Source organism: Physeter macrocephalus, chromosome 14 (genome assembly GCF_002837175.3).
Source record: "Physeter macrocephalus isolate SW-GA chromosome 14, ASM283717v5, whole genome shotgun sequence".
Taxonomy (NCBI): Eukaryota; Metazoa; Chordata; class Mammalia; order Artiodactyla; family Physeteridae; genus Physeter; species Physeter macrocephalus.
Window position 1 is genome coordinate 48,748,109 of NC_041227.1, and position 19,046 is coordinate 48,767,154.

The 19,046-nt window shown below is 51.8% G+C and overlaps 1 protein-coding gene across 11 annotated transcripts; it reads right to left on the reverse strand.

Annotated features, from left to right (window-relative positions):
* Positions 1-33: 33 nt before the first annotated feature.
* Positions 34-18,622, reverse strand: SRRM2 (serine/arginine repetitive matrix 2). Of its 11 annotated transcripts, none has more exons than XM_028499838.2 (15): positions 18,415-18,622; positions 14,927-15,200; positions 13,925-14,032; positions 13,585-13,749; positions 13,334-13,411; positions 12,825-12,884; positions 12,700-12,732; positions 12,429-12,479; positions 12,173-12,265; positions 11,310-11,508; positions 3,546-10,228; positions 2,514-2,798; positions 1,322-1,435; positions 1,072-1,182; positions 34-979 (listed from the first exon to the last, which is right to left on the reverse strand). In XM_028499838.2, exons 2-15 carry the CDS (start codon positions 15,166-15,168, stop codon positions 970-972), a joined length of 8,232 nt encoding a protein of 2,743 aa, XP_028355639.1. In that variant the 5' UTR covers positions 15,169-15,200; positions 18,415-18,622; the 3' UTR covers positions 34-969. The 11 variants fall into 11 exon arrangements, 8 of the variants coding, with proteins under 8 accessions (XP_028355639.1, XP_028355638.1, XP_023979437.1 ...); XM_028499837.2 differs by having other exon boundaries at positions 1,072-1,179; positions 12,825-12,887; XM_024123669.3 differs by having other exon boundaries at positions 12,825-12,887.
* Positions 18,623-19,046: the final 424 nt, after the last annotated feature.

Here is a 19,046-nt window from a genome sequence, read left to right on the forward strand (position 1 = left end):
CCCGCCCCACCCCACCCTCAGCCTCTTCCAGGCCAGCCTGCTGCATCTCAAACTCTCTTGAGTACAGCTACCAACCCCCAGCCCAGCCTACCCCTCAAAAGGCCATAATTGGGAGAGGAACCCAGAGCCCCCAGGCCAGCCTTCTGCTCAGCCTGGGGACAAAAGGTTTAGAAGCTTTGTTTCTTCAGAGTGGCCGGCCCCCTCCTAGCATGAGCATGCTGGCTCCCAGCTGGAACGAGCTTGTTTGTTGGTTTTGAGAGGGTTCTTGGGGGATCCACAGCCTAGAGCCACCCATGAGGCTCCTCCAAGGTATGCCCCTTGCAAAGGGGGAATGCAGCCACAGAATAAGGGCAGCTCCTCTCCTAACTAACTCTCCCCACCCATAATAAACAATCTATAGACCCAATTCCTGCATTTCTCATTTTTATTTGACAGAAAAAGTTGCTCTTGCTGTACAGATTTTAAAAAACCAAAATGCCTTTAAGAAACGTGAAGAAAAGTTGGGGGGGGGGAGGGGGCCACAACCTCATTGGGAGGCCAGGAGGAGCCAACTAATTTCAACTCCTGCCCCCTTTTTCCGGGTATACCTCACACAGGTCCGCAAGTACCAAACCATCATCCCCCCAGGAACTCGGGGCTAAAAGGGGGGCAGTGCCTCCCAGATCCTTTCTAAGACCTGGGAGTCCCAAACTGTATCCTCCCCTCCCGCAACTCCCATTCTCATTCCCACCCACCCCAAACCCCCCAAAACATGTGAACCAGGAAAAACTCACAGAGATTAACATTTCACAGAACAAAGAAAAAAAAAAGGAAGAGGGAGGGAAAGAAGGGAGCCCTCCCCCCAGGATGCTGCCAGGGTTGGGGGGGAGAGGACAGACAAAGACCCCCACCCACGGCTCTGTTGGGGAGAAAGGGGGCACGTCCTGTGGCTCCAGAACTTGGGGTATGGTGGAATTCCCCAAAAAAGATTCACGGAGACCTGAAATGGAAGAGAATAATCAATGCAGAGGCCCCAGCCAGCCGTGGAGCTCTCAGAAGTGAGCCCAGCCCTAGAGTGTGACAGACACATACCTGGAGGAACGGTGCCGCACGGAGTGGGGGCTGGGCGTTTCCCTCCTGCGCTTGTGGCCCGGGGAGTGGCTGTCCCCACGCTGGCTTCTCCGGGAACCCCGTTCACTGCTGCTACAATGAAGGACAGACATGAGACCACACACAGGACACCACCAACCCTTGGTACCTTGTAACCTTAGAACTTATTTTGCAGGAATCAGTGGCGGCCAGACTGGGCTACTGGCAGGACAGCACACACTGGCAACCCTACCTCTGCTGGTCCCGCGGTGAGGGCTGGGGTGAGGGGCGGCGGCGCTCCGCAGGCGAGTAGCTAAGGGACCGGGAGTCCCGGAGGGAGTCTATTGGCTTCCGGGGGCTGCGGGACCTGGGGATCAGAGCAGGTCCCCATAGTGCCACACTCTTTCAAACCCACAAGCCAGCACTCAGGACCACCCCCACCCCACCCCAGGTCCTGACCACCAAACCTCATACCACGTAGGGCCAACCTCAGACCCACCTTCATCCGCTCACTCACCCATCCGCCCGCACACCATCCACCGAGTACCCCAACAGGCAGGGCACGGGGTGCAGCGGGGGAGGCAAAGATAAAGACAGTCCCTGCCCTTGGAGGAGCTCAGTCTGATGGTGAAGGCAGGCCAAGGGTGGCTCGCTTGGCCCCACGTGTGGGAAGCAGCCCCGCAGGACCGATGTACATGGGGTCTGGGGACCCAGGGGAGGGAGACATGGGGCAGGGCAGGGAAGGGGCAGGGTAGTCTTCTTGAAGGTGCTGTTTGAGCGGAGTCTTGCAGAACGAGGAGTTCACCAGGCGGACAAGGGAATTCCAGGCAGGAGGAACAGCATGTCCAAAGGCATGGGGTTCTCCTTAGACTGCAAGGCGCTGCTGAGTGTGGCTGGAGCACAGGGCATGTGTGGGGGCGGGCAGGAGAGGAGAACACAGGGCAGGCAAGGCCAGTTGGTGAAGAGCCTCACACGCCATTCCCGCAGAGGTGGGGCTTTATCCTGCAGGCCACAGGGCGTCCCGGAAGGATTTGTGGAGTGAAGGGAGTAACCAGATGTGCGGTTTTAGAAAGATCCCTCTGGCTACGTGTGGAAGAGAATGGCGTGGAGGCAGGGAGACAGGGAAGAGGCTGTGGATAGAGTCGGGAGAAGATGACGGTGGCCAGACCCTGGTGGTAGCAACGGGGAGACTTAAAAGCTAGAATCCCTGGAACCTGGGACCAGGTTGCATGTCAGGGGCAGGGAGAGGAAGGAACCTAGGACTCCCCAATTCTGGCCTGAGCACCCACTTGGATGACAGCCCTCTGCCAGAACAGGGCACAACAGAGTAAGCAGGGAGAGGAGAGCCCATCTCCTACTGTACAAGCAGACACCGCAGTCCAGCAGGGATCTCACACCCCAGGGTCACACCCCACCCCTTCCTTCTCAAGCAAGGCGGCACTCACCTCCGCTCGCCAGGGGGTGGCTTCTTGGGGCTTGCAGGTTTGGGCAAGGCCTGAGGGCCAGGCTTAGCAGGGGAGGGGGAAGAAGAAGTAGAGGAAGAAGAGGAAGATGAAGAAGAGGAAGAGGAGGAGGAGGAAGAGGAAGAGGAGGAAGAAGAGGATGATGAAGAAGAGGAGGAGCTGCTGGAACTGGAGCTGCTAGAACGCCTCTTCCGCTTGGCTGGGGTTGGTTCCTGAGGACGGCCCTCTCGAACAGCCTCCTTTGGGGCTGGGGCGGGGCTGGGGACCCTGTGGGAGAAGAGGGCGTCACAAAGAGACAAGCTGCCCCAGCCCCAACCCTACCTTCCTTGGCCTGGAGGAACGGCAGTGGGGGAGGGGTGCCTGAGAAAGGCCCTGGGAGCTCTCCAAGCTGAGAGCCAGTGAGTGCATTCTCTGGAAAGCAGTGGCCCCAACTGACCCAACCTCTGCTAACACAAGCAACAGGCTGGGGCCCGCAGCAAAAGGGATCAAGGTTAAACCTCAAGAATGTCCCTGATGGAGGAATAAGGTCCCTGGGCTCAGGTGTGGAAGCCAAGCTGGGTGGTCTCCGTCCTCTCCGTCCTCAGAGAGGAGAGCCACAGCGTGGGGAGGCCTCTGTGTGTGTGGGTTGGCTGGGGGAGGGGCCGTCCTGCCTGGAGGCAGGGAGAGGGATAGGATGACCTCTGAAGATCCTTCCAGCCCAGGGAGTTCCTCTTGAGGTCTAACTGCCATCCCTCCTGCTGTAAAATTAAGTCCATTTCCTCTAGTTCTGTCCTCTGTAGAGACGGAAAACTTATCATTATCCTCTAGAGAATTAACCTTCGGAGACTTTTACCTGTCCCATTCCTCCCCCCCGTTAACCCCCACCCCGGCATTCTCTTCTACCCCCAGCTTAAGGATCATGGTCCCCATACCTCCTCAGAGAGCCAAGAACCTCTGGATAGGGCTTCTCCCTCCCCACCACCACCAACCATCCCCAAAACCTTCCCCGTAGAAGAGTTCTAAAAGTTCCCTCACCTCTTCAGTGCTACCTCAGGTTGAGTGGGAAGGCTAGAGCCCTCCGAGTCGCTAGAACTGGAGCCAGAGGAGGAGGACGACGACGACGATGACGACGACGATGAAGAGGAGGAGCTAGAGGAGGACGAGGACGACGAACTCCGTCGCTCCTTTGCTGGCTGCAGGGCAGCCAAAGCAGAAGGCTGCTGGGCCTCCATAGAGGCAGTTGGTTCCCCACCCTCTGGGTGGAACACCCCAGGGATGGGGCCAGAGAGCATGCCATCATGGTCACCAGCAGAGGATGTGGTCTTTGCCACTGTTCCAGAGGAAAGGGACTGAGACCCTGCTACAGGGGTGGTCTGGGCAAGCAAAGATCGGGACTGGTCAGAAAAAGCAGATGGCACAGGGGACCTAGGCCGATCCTGAGCTGGAGGAAGAACTGACTGTGAGGGAGCCTGTACCATTCTAGATGCAGGAGAGGGAGCCCGCTCAGATGTCATTCTAGACTGGCTTGGGGCAGATGGTGGGGTTCTGGAGCCTGGGCCTCCTGGTGGGGTTCTGGACCTGGCTCGGTCTAGGAGCGGTGGTGAGGTTCTGCCACTAACGCGCTCATAGGCAGAGAGGGGCACCCTAGGGCTGGTGAGGTTTGCGCCAGACAAGGCTGGAGCCATTCTAGCACTAGTGAGATTTGCAGGGGCCAAGGCTGAAGGGGTTCTTGAGCTGGCAATATTCACAGGAGCTGTGGCATGTGTAGATCTAGGACCCACCAGATTTGCAGGGGCTGGAGCCTGGGGTGTTCTGGAGCTGGACGGATAGTTTGCAGCAGTCGGGGCTGTGCCAGAACCCGTGAGACTCAAAGCTGCCAAAGCAGCTGGGGTTCTGGCTCCTGCCAGGTTCACAGCTGGCGCTGTGGGGGTACGAGGGTCAGCAAGGTTCACGGCTGAAGGTGCCACTGCTGTTCTGGGGCTGGCCAAGTTCATGGCTGCTGCTGCAGCTGGCGTTCTTGAGTCAGCCAAGTTCACTGCTGTTGGGATGGCAGGTGTCCTGGCGCTGGCCAGGTTCATGGCTGCTGCAGAGGCTGCAGGAATCCTGCTGGCAAGGCTGGCAGCTGGGGCTGTTCTGAGACTCATGAGAGGCACTGGAGCTGGAACCTGGGACATTCTTGCAGCAAGGCCAGCTGCAGACATGGACGGAGGCGGCCGAGCGGTGCCAAGACTGATAGCCGTCAGGGCAAGTGCAATTCTGGACTGAGCATGGTTTTCTGGCACAGACGTTCTCGGGTGATCAGGAATTCGGGGACCTGGACCATCCATCATGGAACCACCAGCTTGCTGCAGGACAGACATGGGTGTTCTAGAGCTGCCAAGGGGCTCAAGCATTCCAGGTGATCTACAGCGGTCAAGAGGCGTTGGTGACATACTAGGACGACTGAAGCAGCTCATTCTGGAGCTATTGAGCGCTACTGGAGGTGTCCGAGAACCAGAATGATTTCTCGTTGCTGGAGGAGTAGCAGAACGTGAACGATCAGAACTGCTTCCGGATGCAGAACGCCTGCGGATAGCTGGAGGAGATCTTGTTAAGGACCGTTTGCCCCGAGTTGTTCGTGGAGTACGGGACCTAGAACGGCGGCGAATACCAAGTGGTGAGCGACTTCGAGAACGCTTGCGTGCTAACAATGGGGTTCGAGACCTAGAGCGGCGCCGAATAGCTAGAGGCGTTCGGGACCTAGATCGGCGGCGTGTCACTGGAGAGGTTCGAGAGCGGGACCTCCTTCGAGTTACCGGAGACGTGCGAGATCTTGACCTCCTTCGGGTGACTGGGGATGTTCTGGATCTTGATCTTCTGCGAGTGATAGGGGAGGTTCTGCTTCGAGATCGCCTTCTGGTTACTGGTGGGGTCCTAGATCTGGACCTTCTCCGAGTCACTGGTGGAGTCCTAGAACGGGACCGTCGGCGAGTCGGTGTTCTGGACCTTGATCGACGGCGGGTTACTGGTGGTGTTCTGGACCTAGATCGCCTTCGACTCACTGGGGAAGCTCTTGATCGAGATCTTCGTCTAGTCACTGATGTCCTGGACCTTGATCGCCTCCGGCTGACTGGTGAAGTTCGAGACCTGGACCTCCGTCGGCTAACCAGGGGTGTTCTGGACCTGGATCGCCGGTGAGTGGCTGGAGAGGCCCGAGACCTGGAGCGTTTCCATGGGGCTGGTGATGTGCGTGAGCGGGAACGCTTCCGACTGGTTGGGGGTGTCCGAGAGCGGCCTCTTCGGCGTCTAGAGGAGGTTCTGGAACTCTCCTGCCGGGCAGGAGACCTTGAACGGTAACCAGAGCCTCCCCTGCGACGCCGAGTAACCCGAGACCTTGACCGGCTCCGCTGTCTTCTCCGGGAGGTTGACTGAGAAGATCCAGACCTATCTCGACGACGGGTTGTTCTGGTTTTCTCCCTCCTCGAGCGGGAACGGGACCTCTGCAGCCCACGAGGCTTTGGTGAAGGAGAACGCCCTCTCCTTGAAGTTGTCTTAGTGCGTGGAGATGAAGCTGAACGCCGCCGGCGTGAGGATCTTGACTTTTCGGCTGGCTCTGGCGAAGACACTGAGGGACTTCTTCGGCGTCTTGGGGGAGTTCTAGAGCGGGTCTCTGGTGAGGATGACGCAGAACGGCTTCTACGGGACAGCCTGGCCTTCCTAGTCAGCTCAGGAGATGATCGAGAGCTGCGACGGCGAGGCGGAGTACGAGACTTGGTCTTGGGCTCTGGTGATGACCTAGAGCTTCTTCTAGTAGTTCTGGATTTGGGTGGGTGTTCTGGAGAGGACTCAGAACTGCTGCTTCCTTCAGGCGAAGGGCCTCTGCCTTTGCTTGATGAACCTGATCTGCTTCGTCTTGGAAGGACCCGAGGGACAGGAGCCTTGGGTTCAGGAGAGGAATCAGAACCACTCTGTGCCCTGGGTACTGCTCTTGGCTTATCTTTAACTTCAGGGGATGAGCCAGACCTACTACGCCGAGGAGAAGGCCGGGATTTGCTGTCGACCTCCGGAGATGATCCAGAGTGGCTCCTTTGTCTAAGTGGCATTCGTGTCTTAGCTTTAGAATCTGGAGAAGAGTCTGACTCACTTCTCTCCTGAGGCGATGAACTGGGTTTCCCATCAAGTTCTTGAGAAGATCCAGACCGACGTCTCTGCCCCAGAGGAGTCCTAGTCACAGTCTTCTGTTCAACTGAAGACTCTGACCCACTTCTTTCTCTCTGGGGGGTAAGACACTTATTGTTGAGCTCTGGGGATGATGGAGAATGACTCCTTGGCCTAGGAGTCTGAGGCAAAGCTTTTGCTTCTGGAGAGGAATCACATTCACTCCTTCCCCTGGATGGTGTTCTAGGTATATCTTTCATTCCAGGAGACGACCCAGATAGGCTGTGCCTTGAGGGAGTCCCAGACCCATCTCTAAGTCCTGGGGAAGACCCAGACCTGCTTCTCCTTGAGGGGGTTCTGGGTAAACCATCTTTTATTTCAGAAGATGCAGAACTACTTCTTTCCCTTGAGGGTGTTCTAGGTATAGCATCAAGTACTGGCGAAGAGACACTCTGATTTGAAGACATTCCTGCTTTTTCCACCGCATCTGGGGATAACTCAGAACTGCTGTGTCTGGAGGACCTTGTTGATTGTTCTTTCACATCTAGAGATGGATCTGTCTCCAGCTGATTAGGAAAAGGTCCATTCAAATCTTTAACCTCAGGAGAAAATCCAGTATTCATTTCTGTAATAGGGCCAGAGTTTCTAAATTCTAAAGGTGATCCAAAGCTATTCTCTCTGGGAGGAGAGTTAGACAGTTCTTTATGTTCTGGAGAAAAGCGTGGCCCGCTCCAAGCTGAGGCCACTGCAGGGACTTCTTCCAAAGAAGCCTGTGACTGGCTTTGATCGAGAGTTAAAGACATGGCAGATCTTTCTTCTATTTCAGGAGATGATTCAAAGTTACTTCCAGCCATTTCTTTAAGTTCTGGAGACAAATGGGGCAGGACCTGGTTTAAGGATTCTTCAGATTTCTCTACCACCTCCATTAATTCCTCATCTTGCCTTGGCTTAGCTAATGCACTACTTCGGTCTTTTGTATCTGGAGATGACTCAACACCACCTCTTTCCCTTGATGGAGTTCTAGGGGTGTCTCTAAGTACTGGTGAGGACTCAGGCCTATCCTGCACAGAAGGAGGACTCAATTTGTCTCTTGGTCTTGGAGATGATGCAGTAACATCCTCCTGAAGGAGTAAGCCAGTTTTTTCTTTTGATTCAGAAGGCTCCAATCTACTCTGTCCCAGAAGAGATTTAGAGTCCATTGCAGGATATAGGGAAGAGTCAGACTGGGACCCGCTCTGCTCAGGAGACATTCCAGATTTCAGCCTAGGACCTGCTGACAATTCACTTCTATCTTGTCTTGTTGGAGATCTGGGTGCCAGCTCAGTGATTGGAGATGAGGACCTGGACTGGCCACCCTTAGGAGGTGTCTGAGATTTGGTCTGCAGATATGGAGATTCAGAATGACTCTGTCTCATTTCTGGACTTGAAGTACCAGATGTGGAGTCTGGTGAAGTTGGAGATTGTCCTTTCTGTTGCAGAGATGAGGGTGGTGTGCAGGACTTTACTCCTGGACAGATGGAGAAAGATCCAGAGCAACTTTGTGCTGATGAATCTTTAGACTTCTCTTGGGAACATGGTGACTTTGATCCAGGAAGATTATGCCCTGGTGGAGTTTGGGGCTTTGCTTTGGGGCATGGCGAAGTAGACCCTGAGTGACTCTGTCTTAGTGGTGTTCCAGGTTTCACTTTGGTATCTGGAGAGGAGGATCTAGAATGGCTGTGTCTTTGCAACAATCTAGATTCTGTCTTGGAGCATGGAGACTCTGATCTGCTTTGCCTTGGAGGTGTTTTAGACGACACTCTACTAGGACTTGGAGAAGAGAAGCCAGAATGGCTTTGGATTGGTGACGTTACTGCTTTCATTTTGGGTTGTGGAGATGACGACCCAGATCGGCTCCGTCTCGGAGGTGTGCTAGATTTCACTCTAGAAGGAGAAGACCCAGAGCAGCTATGTCTCGAAGGGGTCCTAGACTTCACCTCAGGATCAGGTGATGATTCAGAGCGGCTCTGTCTTTGTGGTGTTGCCAATTGTTCATTTACCTGCGGACTTATTACAGACTCTTGCCTTGGTGGCGTTCCAGATTTCACGTTAGGTTGAGGAGATGAACTGGAATGACTCTGTCTTGATGGCGTTTTAGATTTCTGATTAGGAAGCGGAGAAGAACCAGAGCGACTTCGCCTTAGTGGTGTTCTAGATTTAGCTTTAGGTTGGGATGATCCAGAGCGACTGCGCCTTGGTGGTGTCTGAGACTTTTGTTTAGGGCGTGGAGAGGACCCTGAAAGGCTTCGCCTCAAAGACAAGCGGGATTTTACTTTGGACCTTGGTGAAGAGAGAGACCTGCTCCGCCTCAAAGAAACTCGAGATTTCTTCATTTCTGGGCTTGAGTTGGACCTGCTCCTTCTCTGTGATGTTCTGGATTTGTTCTTCCGCTCTGATGATGAGCCAGACCTGCCCCTTCTTTGTGGTGTTCTAGAGTGAGATCTTCCCCGTCTAACTAGACTTCTACTACGGGATCTTCCTCGTCTTGCTGGTGTCCTAGACTGAGATCTCCCTCTCCTGGTCGGTGTTCTAGAGCGCGACCGGCCACTTCGTCTAGCTGGGGTTCTGGAGCGTGACCGCCCACGCCTGGCTGGGGTTCTGGAGCGCGACCGCCCACGCCTGGCTGGGGTTCTAGAGCGTGACCTGCCACTTCTCCTGGCTAGCGATCTACTACGAGACCTCCGTCGTACTGGTGATCGGGTCCTAGATCTGCGCCTAGCAGGTGTTCTAGACCGAGACCTGCCCCTCCGGGCTGGTGTTCTAGACCGAGACCTGCGCCTAGTGGGTGTTCTAGATCGTGACCTCCGCCTGGCAGGTGTCCTAGACCGAGATCTGCCCCTCCGGGCAGGTGTTCTAGAACGAGATCTGCCCCTAGGTGCAGGGGATCTAGAGTGTGACCTGCCTCGTCTTGCTGACCTAGACCTGCCTCTTCTCTGTGTATTTCTGCTCCTGGACCAGCCTGGTCGCTGAGGAGACCTAGAGCGGCCACGTCGCTGGGGGCTCCTAGATCGTCCCCACCTCTGTGCAGACCGGGACCTACGCCACTGAGGTGACCGGGACCGAGAATGACCTCTCTTGGTAGGGGTTCGAGACCGAGACCGCCCCCTCTTAGTGGTAGGACTACGGGACCTCCCCACTCTACGAGAAGGAGTATGAGAATGTGACTTATCCCGTTTTGCTCGGCCATGTGAGCGACTCTTGGATGCAGGAGAAGAAGAAATCTCTCGGCGGGACCCAGGAGCTGGTGTAGGTTTAGGACTTTCAGGGGAAGAGCTGGCATGCCGAGAAACTTTGGTAGGTTGAGGGGAGGGAGGGCAGCTCTCTGAAGAAGATTGGGGAGGTTTCTCAGGAGACTTAGGTGGTGAATGGCCCTGGGCTGGAGAAGCCTCAGAAGGGGGGTTCACTGGCTCCTGACTTAAGGGGGTTGTTGCAAGGGGTTGTGGGGAGCCGCCATATTGCTCAGCAAGGAGCGGAGTGGGAGCAGGTAGTTCTGGCCCTGTGCTGCTCCTTTCCGGAGAGGGGCTAGGTTGAACTGCAGATTTCTAAGAGTGGAAAAAAGAGTAAGGATACGGGTATGTAAGCACCAAAACTTCTTATTACCTGTAAGATCCCAACACCCTTTCCTATGAAACTTTTCCTCTATGCACCCCATTATACCAACTGGTCCTTTTCCTCACCACAGGCAGTCACATTCATTCAATAACAAGAGATCACATAATATAAAACATAGTGAGAAACATAGGAAAACAGAGTCTACAATCTCGAGTCTTCTATCTAGAGAAAAAACATAATGCAAACTAATGTACTATATTTCACAACAGACAACCATTACAAAACGGTGAGTGCAGAAAAAGGTATTTTTAAATGGAAAAATAAAGCAGTTTCCCAAAATGACTGACTTCACCCTTAAAAAACAACTATATTAAAATAAAAGAAAAAAAAACAGAGATTTGAGTACATGACTTATGTGAATAAGAAAGACCAGAATGATGTACAGGGAAATACAGAAAGAAACCAAGTTATGAAAGCTTTAAATATTAAAGTCAAAAGCAATAAGAAGTAAATTAAGTTTCTGAGATGATCCAACTTGCAGTTTAGAAAAGCAACTCTGGGTAACATGAAAAAGACAGGAGAGCTACAAATTTAGCAAAGAGCAATTAAAATTATACTGTGATTGTTGAAGTAAGAAAACATGATTAGATCGTGAATTTTAATAGCAAGTATAAAAGAACAGGTACTGAAAAGATCTTTCCAAAGCAGTGTTTTCAGACTGCAAGCAGCAACCCAGTGGGTTGAAAAGTTTTAATGAGCCACAACCAGCATTTAATGAAATTGATACTAGAGACACTGTAAGTAATAAGGTTAGGTGTAGTTCAAAAAAATTTTGTTTCAATTCTATAGACTTATAGGTACAAAGAGTACAGTGACATAAAACCTATTAACACCCAGTAAAGTCTGAAAGCCACAATTCTAAAAGATTTGCAAATGTAAAAGAGAACTTTATGAATAACTGAGAGGAATGCAGAAAACAAAACCGGACCTTACTTCTCCCTTAACTTCACACACCTATCCTGAATCCACAGCCCTGCAACCCAAAGAATATCCATTAACTCAGGAACATACCTCCTTCTTGTCTTTATCTTTGTCTTCATAAGGGCTACTAGGCTGCTTTGTAGAAGGCTCCGGGCTACTAGGCTGCCCTATGTTGGTGATACCTGGTTCCCTGGATGGTGCATCTCCCTCCCCTCGACGCCCGGAAGCAGGGGAAGGACTTCGCCCAGTCAAGGTAGTTGTACGGGTTTTAGCTGCAGCACTTCGAGACCTGAGGGAGGTAATTGAGGATGGGAAAAGAGAAAGAAAATCAGTTCAGGGGAGAACAGAAAACCCCCTCCCCAGCTCCCATCCACCTTTCTTCAATATAACCCTATTCCAAAGAACCTTCTCTTACTCACAAGATTCAAGTAACTCATATTGAAATTCAAGTCCAGTTCACTTTGCTCCTTCTCTTCTCAACATGAATCCCCAAAAACGTTCTCCCTCTACCCCTTTATATTTACCTCCCCCAAACCTCCCAAAACCCTCCACCCAGTCCATTCCCTACCCGCTTCATTCACAACTCACCTCTGAGCCCACCTCCTTCAGGAAGCCTTCCCCGATTAAGGAAGCCAGGGTAAGGATTCCTTCCTCCCCCAGACACCACGAACAAACCACCACCCCCCCTATTCTGGCAGTCCATATATATCAGAACAAAACAAAAAATCACAAACAAAAGAAAACAAAAAACAAAAAAAAAAAAAAAAAAAAAGAGAAGGGGAAATGTATATGTCTGTCCATCCTGTTGCTTTAGCCTGTCAGCTCCTAGAGGGCAGGGACCGTGTCTTCCGAATGGTCTGTGCAGCGCCTAGCACACCGTGGGCGCTCAATAAATATTAAATTGATTAACCCACAAGTCCCTCTCCCTCCCTTCCTCCTGGACCACCCCTTACCGACTGCGGGAAGTATCTGAAGAGGAAGCAGAGTCTGCGGAAGTTGAACGGTGCACCCGTCGGCTCTTGGGGGCTGGTGTTGTACTTCGAGACCTGAAGAAAGACCACCACCACAGCTCAGGATGCTGTCACACCTGCACTGGGTTCCCCTTATCCACCCTTCAACCTTTTACCAGTCAGGAACGTGACTGATTCTGCCCTATCCCCAGGTGGCACTCATCTACTAGCTAAGCAAATTCCGCTCTAATTCACTCACCGCTTCCGCTTCTTGTCCTTAGATTTACGTTTGCTCTTAGGAGTAGGAGACCTGGGAAATAAGGCAAAATTATTTAAAATAAAAATCATTTTTAAAGAAAGAAATAAAACGAAAAGTAAAAGAAAGAACTGAGTTACTGACAGTAGGAGATCAAGGAACTGTACTTTATTCCAAGGGAAAAAAAAAAACCCCAAAGAGCCAGCAAGGCCATCAAGCAATGGCTCACCACTCCATGTGCCACTATGTTCCCTATGCCACAAAGAGCTCTTACCTATGCTTCCTTTTCTTGGATTCAGATTCTGACCTGTTGGTAAAAAGTAAGTAAAACTATTATATTTTATCTAGGCCTGGACTCACCAAACCTCTCCAATTCTTCCATATATTCCCACCTCATACCTGTGCTTCTTCTTCTTAGAGCTCTTCTTCCTCTCTCGTCGAGGAGAGCTGCTCTCTGACCTGCTAAACATGGGTTCAGAAACAGGTCATTCAGCCTGCCTCCTTCCCTGGCCCACCCACTTATAATCCATCCCCCAAAAGGCTTCTAAAGCACAGAACAACTCCAATAACACCAATGTGCTGATCTAAGCTCAGAACTTATTTACTCTCCAAGAAGCATAGGTACCTCCCTATTATATAGCAACAAACCCCAAAATGGAAAAAACAACATAACTCCAAAATGCTGCTGATCAGTTCTGCAGAGGTGCAGAATCAACCCTTCCCCACTGAAGCAGCACACATTATTTCTTCTTCCAGCTGAGACCTGAATGGTAACGCCCTCTTCCCTGACTTTTCTGACAACTCTCTCCTACTTCCAAGAAATAAGAATACTCTATTTCCAGGGAGAGAGAAAAAACATGACAGGTTTTGGTCCTCTGGCTACTAGAATAGCTTTCCAACTAACTTACCGTCCTCTATCTTTCTTCTTTTTCTTCTTCTTTTGCTTTGGGGTTGGTGAGCGAGAACTGCTAGACTCCCGGACAAGGCTGAGGAAAGATGAAAAACGGCAGAGATGGGTGCTAAGACAAACTTTCTTAGACATTTCAACTTAAGAACAAAATCTCAAGAATTTGAAAAGACATAGTCCACACACAAAAAATGGAGCAGAGTGCTTAGAATTAGGAAGAGAAACTGACACTGGCTTCTTGGTCTTGTGTACCTGTAAGGTTTGGGTGGCTCAGGAACTGGTTGTTTAGCTTCTCGAGCACGACGCTGAGGATCAAAAGAGCTGCCATCCACATAGGAATCACTGATGCCAAAGGCAGCTCGGAGTCGCTCGTTCTTCTTCTCATTCAATTCTGCCAACTGGTGAGTCTCAGTTACCCTAGAGGAGAAAAGGTCAAAGGTCTAAAGGAGATAGAGAACAAAATGCAGAGTCATATTCACACAAACAGCCATGAGAAAATGAAGACAAGAGCAGGGAGAAAGTCCAAACTAAACAGAGAGAACAGCAAAAGCAGAATAGAGTCCAGAAAAAATCGAGAGAGGGAAACACTCACGCTGGCCTCTGCCCTGGGGTCTCCTCCTTGCCCCCAGGGTTCACATCCTTCTCCAGCAACATGAGTCGAAAGGTCGCCACTTTTTCCTGAATTTGCTGTTCCTCGTACCTGGAGAACAAAAGCCTTCAGGGTTAGAGCTTGACTAGACACTTTCCCCAGTCCCAGGTTTACAGTTCCCTCGTTCCCAGCAGGATCCCTTCCCTTTCCATGCACACATACAATTTTTCACTCACTGTCACCCAAAGGGCCCGTCTATTAAATCCTGCTCTTTTCCTGTCACCTTTCTTCCCTTCACTGACTACACCCTCTAGAACAGTGGATTTTAAACATGCTACACTCCAGGGGCCAAGAGAGGAAAGTTAAGCAGGCAGAGTTCCAGGTGTTCCTCCCCAAATCCAATCAACAAGAACAAGTCTTTCATTTCCTGGGATTCCAAAGTAACAAGCATTATATGAAACGGGCGCCACTGCTGAAGTTTGAAAACCACTGCTCTAAAAGGTTTTCTGCTTTAATGTGCTCCTTTTCCAAAATCTCAATTCCCTATCCAACCCATGATCCCTTTTATCCGGGTATTATTTCAATTCCTGTTTTCCTGCCTTTGCTACTGTCCAAGGCCTCAATCCTTAAATCCATTTACCTTCCTTTTCTCTACCAATGACAACACGTATCAGCTTACCTAGCTAGCTCTTGTCTCTTCCCTGGTCTGCTTCCCCACCTCTCCCTCAAAGCACATATTTGCTTCTCAATGGCCCCCCTCTTTCCTCATGTGCCTCCATCTAAATAACTCATAAAAGGCTCCCTTTTATATCCCAGGCACAGGTTCCTCATCTCCCACTTTGAACTGTCCCTTAACTCCTTTCAATCCGCTAGCTCCTTTACCTCCTCCCCTCCTACAAGTCCTCTCCAGGCCTCTTTCAACCAGCCCTAAGCTCCCTACATCCCACCTAACTCCCCCAGCTCTGCACTCACTCAGTGCTTGGCTCTCCCCCAGCCCTCCCTCACCCCTGCTCTTCCATCATCTCCTCCAGCTCGAGGCATCGCAGCTCCACGCGCCGCTTGCGCTCGTGGTCCAGGATGTCAGGATTAGGCCGCTTCACCAGGGCAGCCTCCAGGCGCCGCAGTTCCTCCTCTCCCTTGTAGTCAGGCCGCTCACCCCGGCGGCCCCGCACCAGGGACAGGTTGCGCTGGACGTAGCCGTTGGTGCCGCTGCCCCGGGGCGTCGGCAGCCCGATCCCGTTGTACATGGCCCCGTGCCCGGGGTGGGGCACCACCGCTCCTGAAGGGGAGCGGGGAGACACGGGTCAGGCCCCTGGCCCCAAACTAGCCACTTACCACCACCCAAATCCCTGCTCTTCTTCAACCCTACTTCAACATGTCTCTCCACACTAAACCTCCTTTAGCTGCATAATCCTCCTGGTCTCCTAAAAAAACCTGTTCTTCAATCTTCCAACACTGCTTTCTTTCCACCAAATCATAGCCCAGCTCTTACAGCCTTTCCCCACAATTTGCAAGAGCCACTCTTGTTTTCACCTAGCTTTCCTGTTTCCACCCAAAACAAAGATCCCATTTCTCCCAAATGTCTCCACACTATCTCTTTATTCTCCTTTAGCCCCAATATACACAACTGGTATCTTCACCAACTACTCTAATTCCTAACCCCTGGCAACTGACTGAGGCCTCCAAACAGGGCACAACAAACACCAAACGAAGATCTGTGGCACCCAAAGGCCTGCAGTCCAAGCCTAGACTCTTCAAGAACTGACCTAAGCATTTCAGGCTACCCTGAAGGTAGCCAGAAATTATTAACACAATCTGACTGAACAGCCCCTAGATATCCAAAAGGTGGCCCAGGCTAAAGGCCAGCATGCACATCAGAAACACATGAACCTTGGATATGTAATCCTCTTATACCTCACCTCTCAAGTAAGGGGCCATTTCCAATCAACTATCCTGACAATATATTCCTTCAATTTCCTTCCCAATAGGATTTCTCACATGGTTTGTGGCTCACCGAACTCTCACTAGCTCCTGTAAAATATTACATTTTCAATTCAATGCTCTAAATACACCAAATCAGCCTCCTCTGTTCCAACTGTCCCCATACCTTCTCTACATTCCTTCCCCTACACTTACTCACAAAACCCCCGATACCTCACTTTCGTTAATATCAAACTGTCAGCTTTCCCTAACAGTCCCGTTATCTCATTTCCTAGTTTTTCTCTTCCAGCCCATCCTTAACCCTCTCACATGTTATCACGTGCCTCCTACCAGGTTCTATCCTCTCAATCTGTCCCAACCCCAGCATGACTCTGAAAAGCCCTCTAACCCTAGTTTTACTGATTAGATTTCTTGGCTACGTACACTCTATTCCTTTCTCCAGGTACATGTACTCTGTTTTTTTCTCCAACTCATCCTGTCCGAGATAGTTTCACATGGGGAAATGTGTGAGGGAAAATGATCCCAGGAAAGAACCCAAGGAACAAAGCGGAGAGATTAGTGAAAGTAGAGGGGAAAAACATAGAACTGGATAAAAGAAAAGGCTTCATTTTAAATATTCTGAAAGAAACATCATACAAATACCTGAAAGACTGTACTAAAGCGCCACCCCACCCCACCCCATACAGGGAGATGTTGAATGAAAGGGAGCTAATCCAACTCTAGAACAGTTTGGAGCCCCTTACCCCCCAACTCTAAAGCTGGGACCCTGCCCAATCCCAGTTGCAGACTCTAGAGATCTGAAAGCAAAACAAAACGAAATAACAATACTGGGTTAAAGGAGTGACAAATTATGCTAAATCTATGAAAGACAAGTGAGACTGTGCAAAGAAATAAAAAATTTCTTTACAGCACAAGAAATCTTCCAACCCTCACTTTTATTTTCTCAAATTTTCTCCTCCCTATTCTAAAGCTAGGCCTTCTTTGGTTCTCTATACCCTACCCAGTTTCTGCTTCCCTTGCAGAATGCTTCTGACCTGCAATCAATTCTTCAGCTTAACCATTCACCCACACTTCCATACCACCTCACACAATAATCCTCCCACTCCCTGGAGAAGGATAACCAGCAGCTGCTAAGCAAAGGGTATTAAATCACAACAGACTAGAGAACTTTTAAGGAATGAGCCAAAAAAGAAGGAAAAAAAAAAAAACCCAAACAAACAAATACCACAGCATCTAAGACAATGCTCAAAACACTAAAAGGATAGATGAACCAAGGAGTGTATTAACAACACAAACACAAATCACCAAAACCTAAATAAGGATACTTAAACTGGGGTCCACGGACTGTGGGTATGCAAAAATCACCCGTGCTAAACGCTGACAGTAAACACTGCAAAAAAAAAAAAAAAAAAAAAAAAGACAAAAAGGAGTCTTTTCTGTTGGAAAATTATCACGATGCCCAACTAACCAGGCAGAAGGGAGTCCTGAAATTCAGTATTATGGTATTCAAGAAAAAAAACGCACCAAAAAGAGAAGAGAGTGTGCAAGAAAATGGACATAAGTAATAAGCACAACAACCTCAGCATTGGGGCACTATAGTAGCTGAGAGGACACTATGAAACCCCAAAAGCTAAAATACTAGCTCAGGAAGAGACCTAAACTCACACTCAAGAGGAAACACAACACTTCTTCAATTTTTGACCCAGAAGAAATCTTAGAAAAGCGTCTGAGTGAAAACCAAGGCCTAGAAAACTTGTGTGCCAAATAATGACAAAATCCAGCGTTTTCTCCTCAAGGAAGGGCTGGCAGCCTCCTCCCCAGCCGTAACACAACTTTTGGGGAGACGATGAAAAAGTTCAAGAAAGAAAGAAGCATGTGATCTGCTTTTACATACCTAGACCAAATATGTGAATTTTTTTTTAAACATTTAGAATCCTTCTCTTTCTAATACCTCACGGCAGACAGTAGCGAATCCAAACTGCCTAACTCTCCCGGGCATCTAGTTCAAGGCCTTCTCTGCACTGGCTGAGCAGCCAAGGCCTATTTTCAGCCTTGAGAAATGGGGGAGGGAGCTGCGCGGCGCCCCATAGTATGGGAGGCTCCGGGCCCGACCCCAGGCCCCCGGGAAGGACGGGTAGGCCGGACGCCGGAGAAGCGCGGGGGAAAGGAGCCGGCAGCGGGACCCGGCCGCCGCAGCCCCTTCCTCGCCGAGAAAATGTCGGCAAAGACAGCTGCAGGAGGGCCTCCTCGCCGCACGCGTCGGGGAGGCGAGAAGCCGAGTCGCGCGCTCCCCCCTCGAGAGCGCGCGCGAGCCCAAGTGCAGTCGGCGGCGCGCGCCGTTGCCATGGGGGAGGGGGGAATAAAAGCCCGCGCGCGACAGGAACCGCGAGAAGGGGGGAGGGGAGGCAGACAAGCAAGGACGTCCGCGCGCGAGCTAGGGGCGGCGAGCGCGCGTGCGCGCGGCGGCCTGAGCCGTTCTCCGCGCGCTTTGGCCTTGCGCCGGGGCCGCCGCCCCTCCCCCACCCGGTTCGCGCGCTCCCTCACCCTCTCACCCGCCGCCGCCGCCTCCGCCCGCCGCCTCCGAGGGGGAGAGGTGCTGCCGCTGCTCGAGCTCCTGAGTCCCTCGGGGCCTGGAGCCGCCGCCTTGCCTCGCCGGTCCGCCCGCCTCAGCCGACACAGCCGACTCCTCGCTTCCTCCGGGGCCGCAGCGGACTCCGACTGCGCCACTCGCACCCCGCCTGGGCCGCGCTGCACGTCAGCACGACCAATTATGCGCGTCAGCACGCAGCTGCGCGCGTCGCAGGGCCTGCCGGGAACCGTAGTACGCCCCGCGGCCTTGTGCGCAGGCGCCGAAATCGCACCGGGAAGTGTAGTTTCGTAAGGCCCGAAGGAGGTTCAACTCTGTCGTCGAAGAACTACGATTCCCGTCGGCCAGTTGCGAGGAAGGTCTGGGGGGCGGACCGGAGCAAACAACGCATTCCAGAGACTTTCCACTAGGGGGCGGGAGGACACAGAGCCTAGCGACCCTAGCGCTCTCCTCGGCCTCCCGCCTTCGACCGAGATCATCCTGGGAGTTGTAGTTCTCGCGTGGCATGGAACCCGTACGTAGCTCCGCCCTCCCTGCCCCCGTGCGACCGCCATTTTGTCTCCCCGTGCTGGGAGGCGATGAGCCCGAGCCCACTGA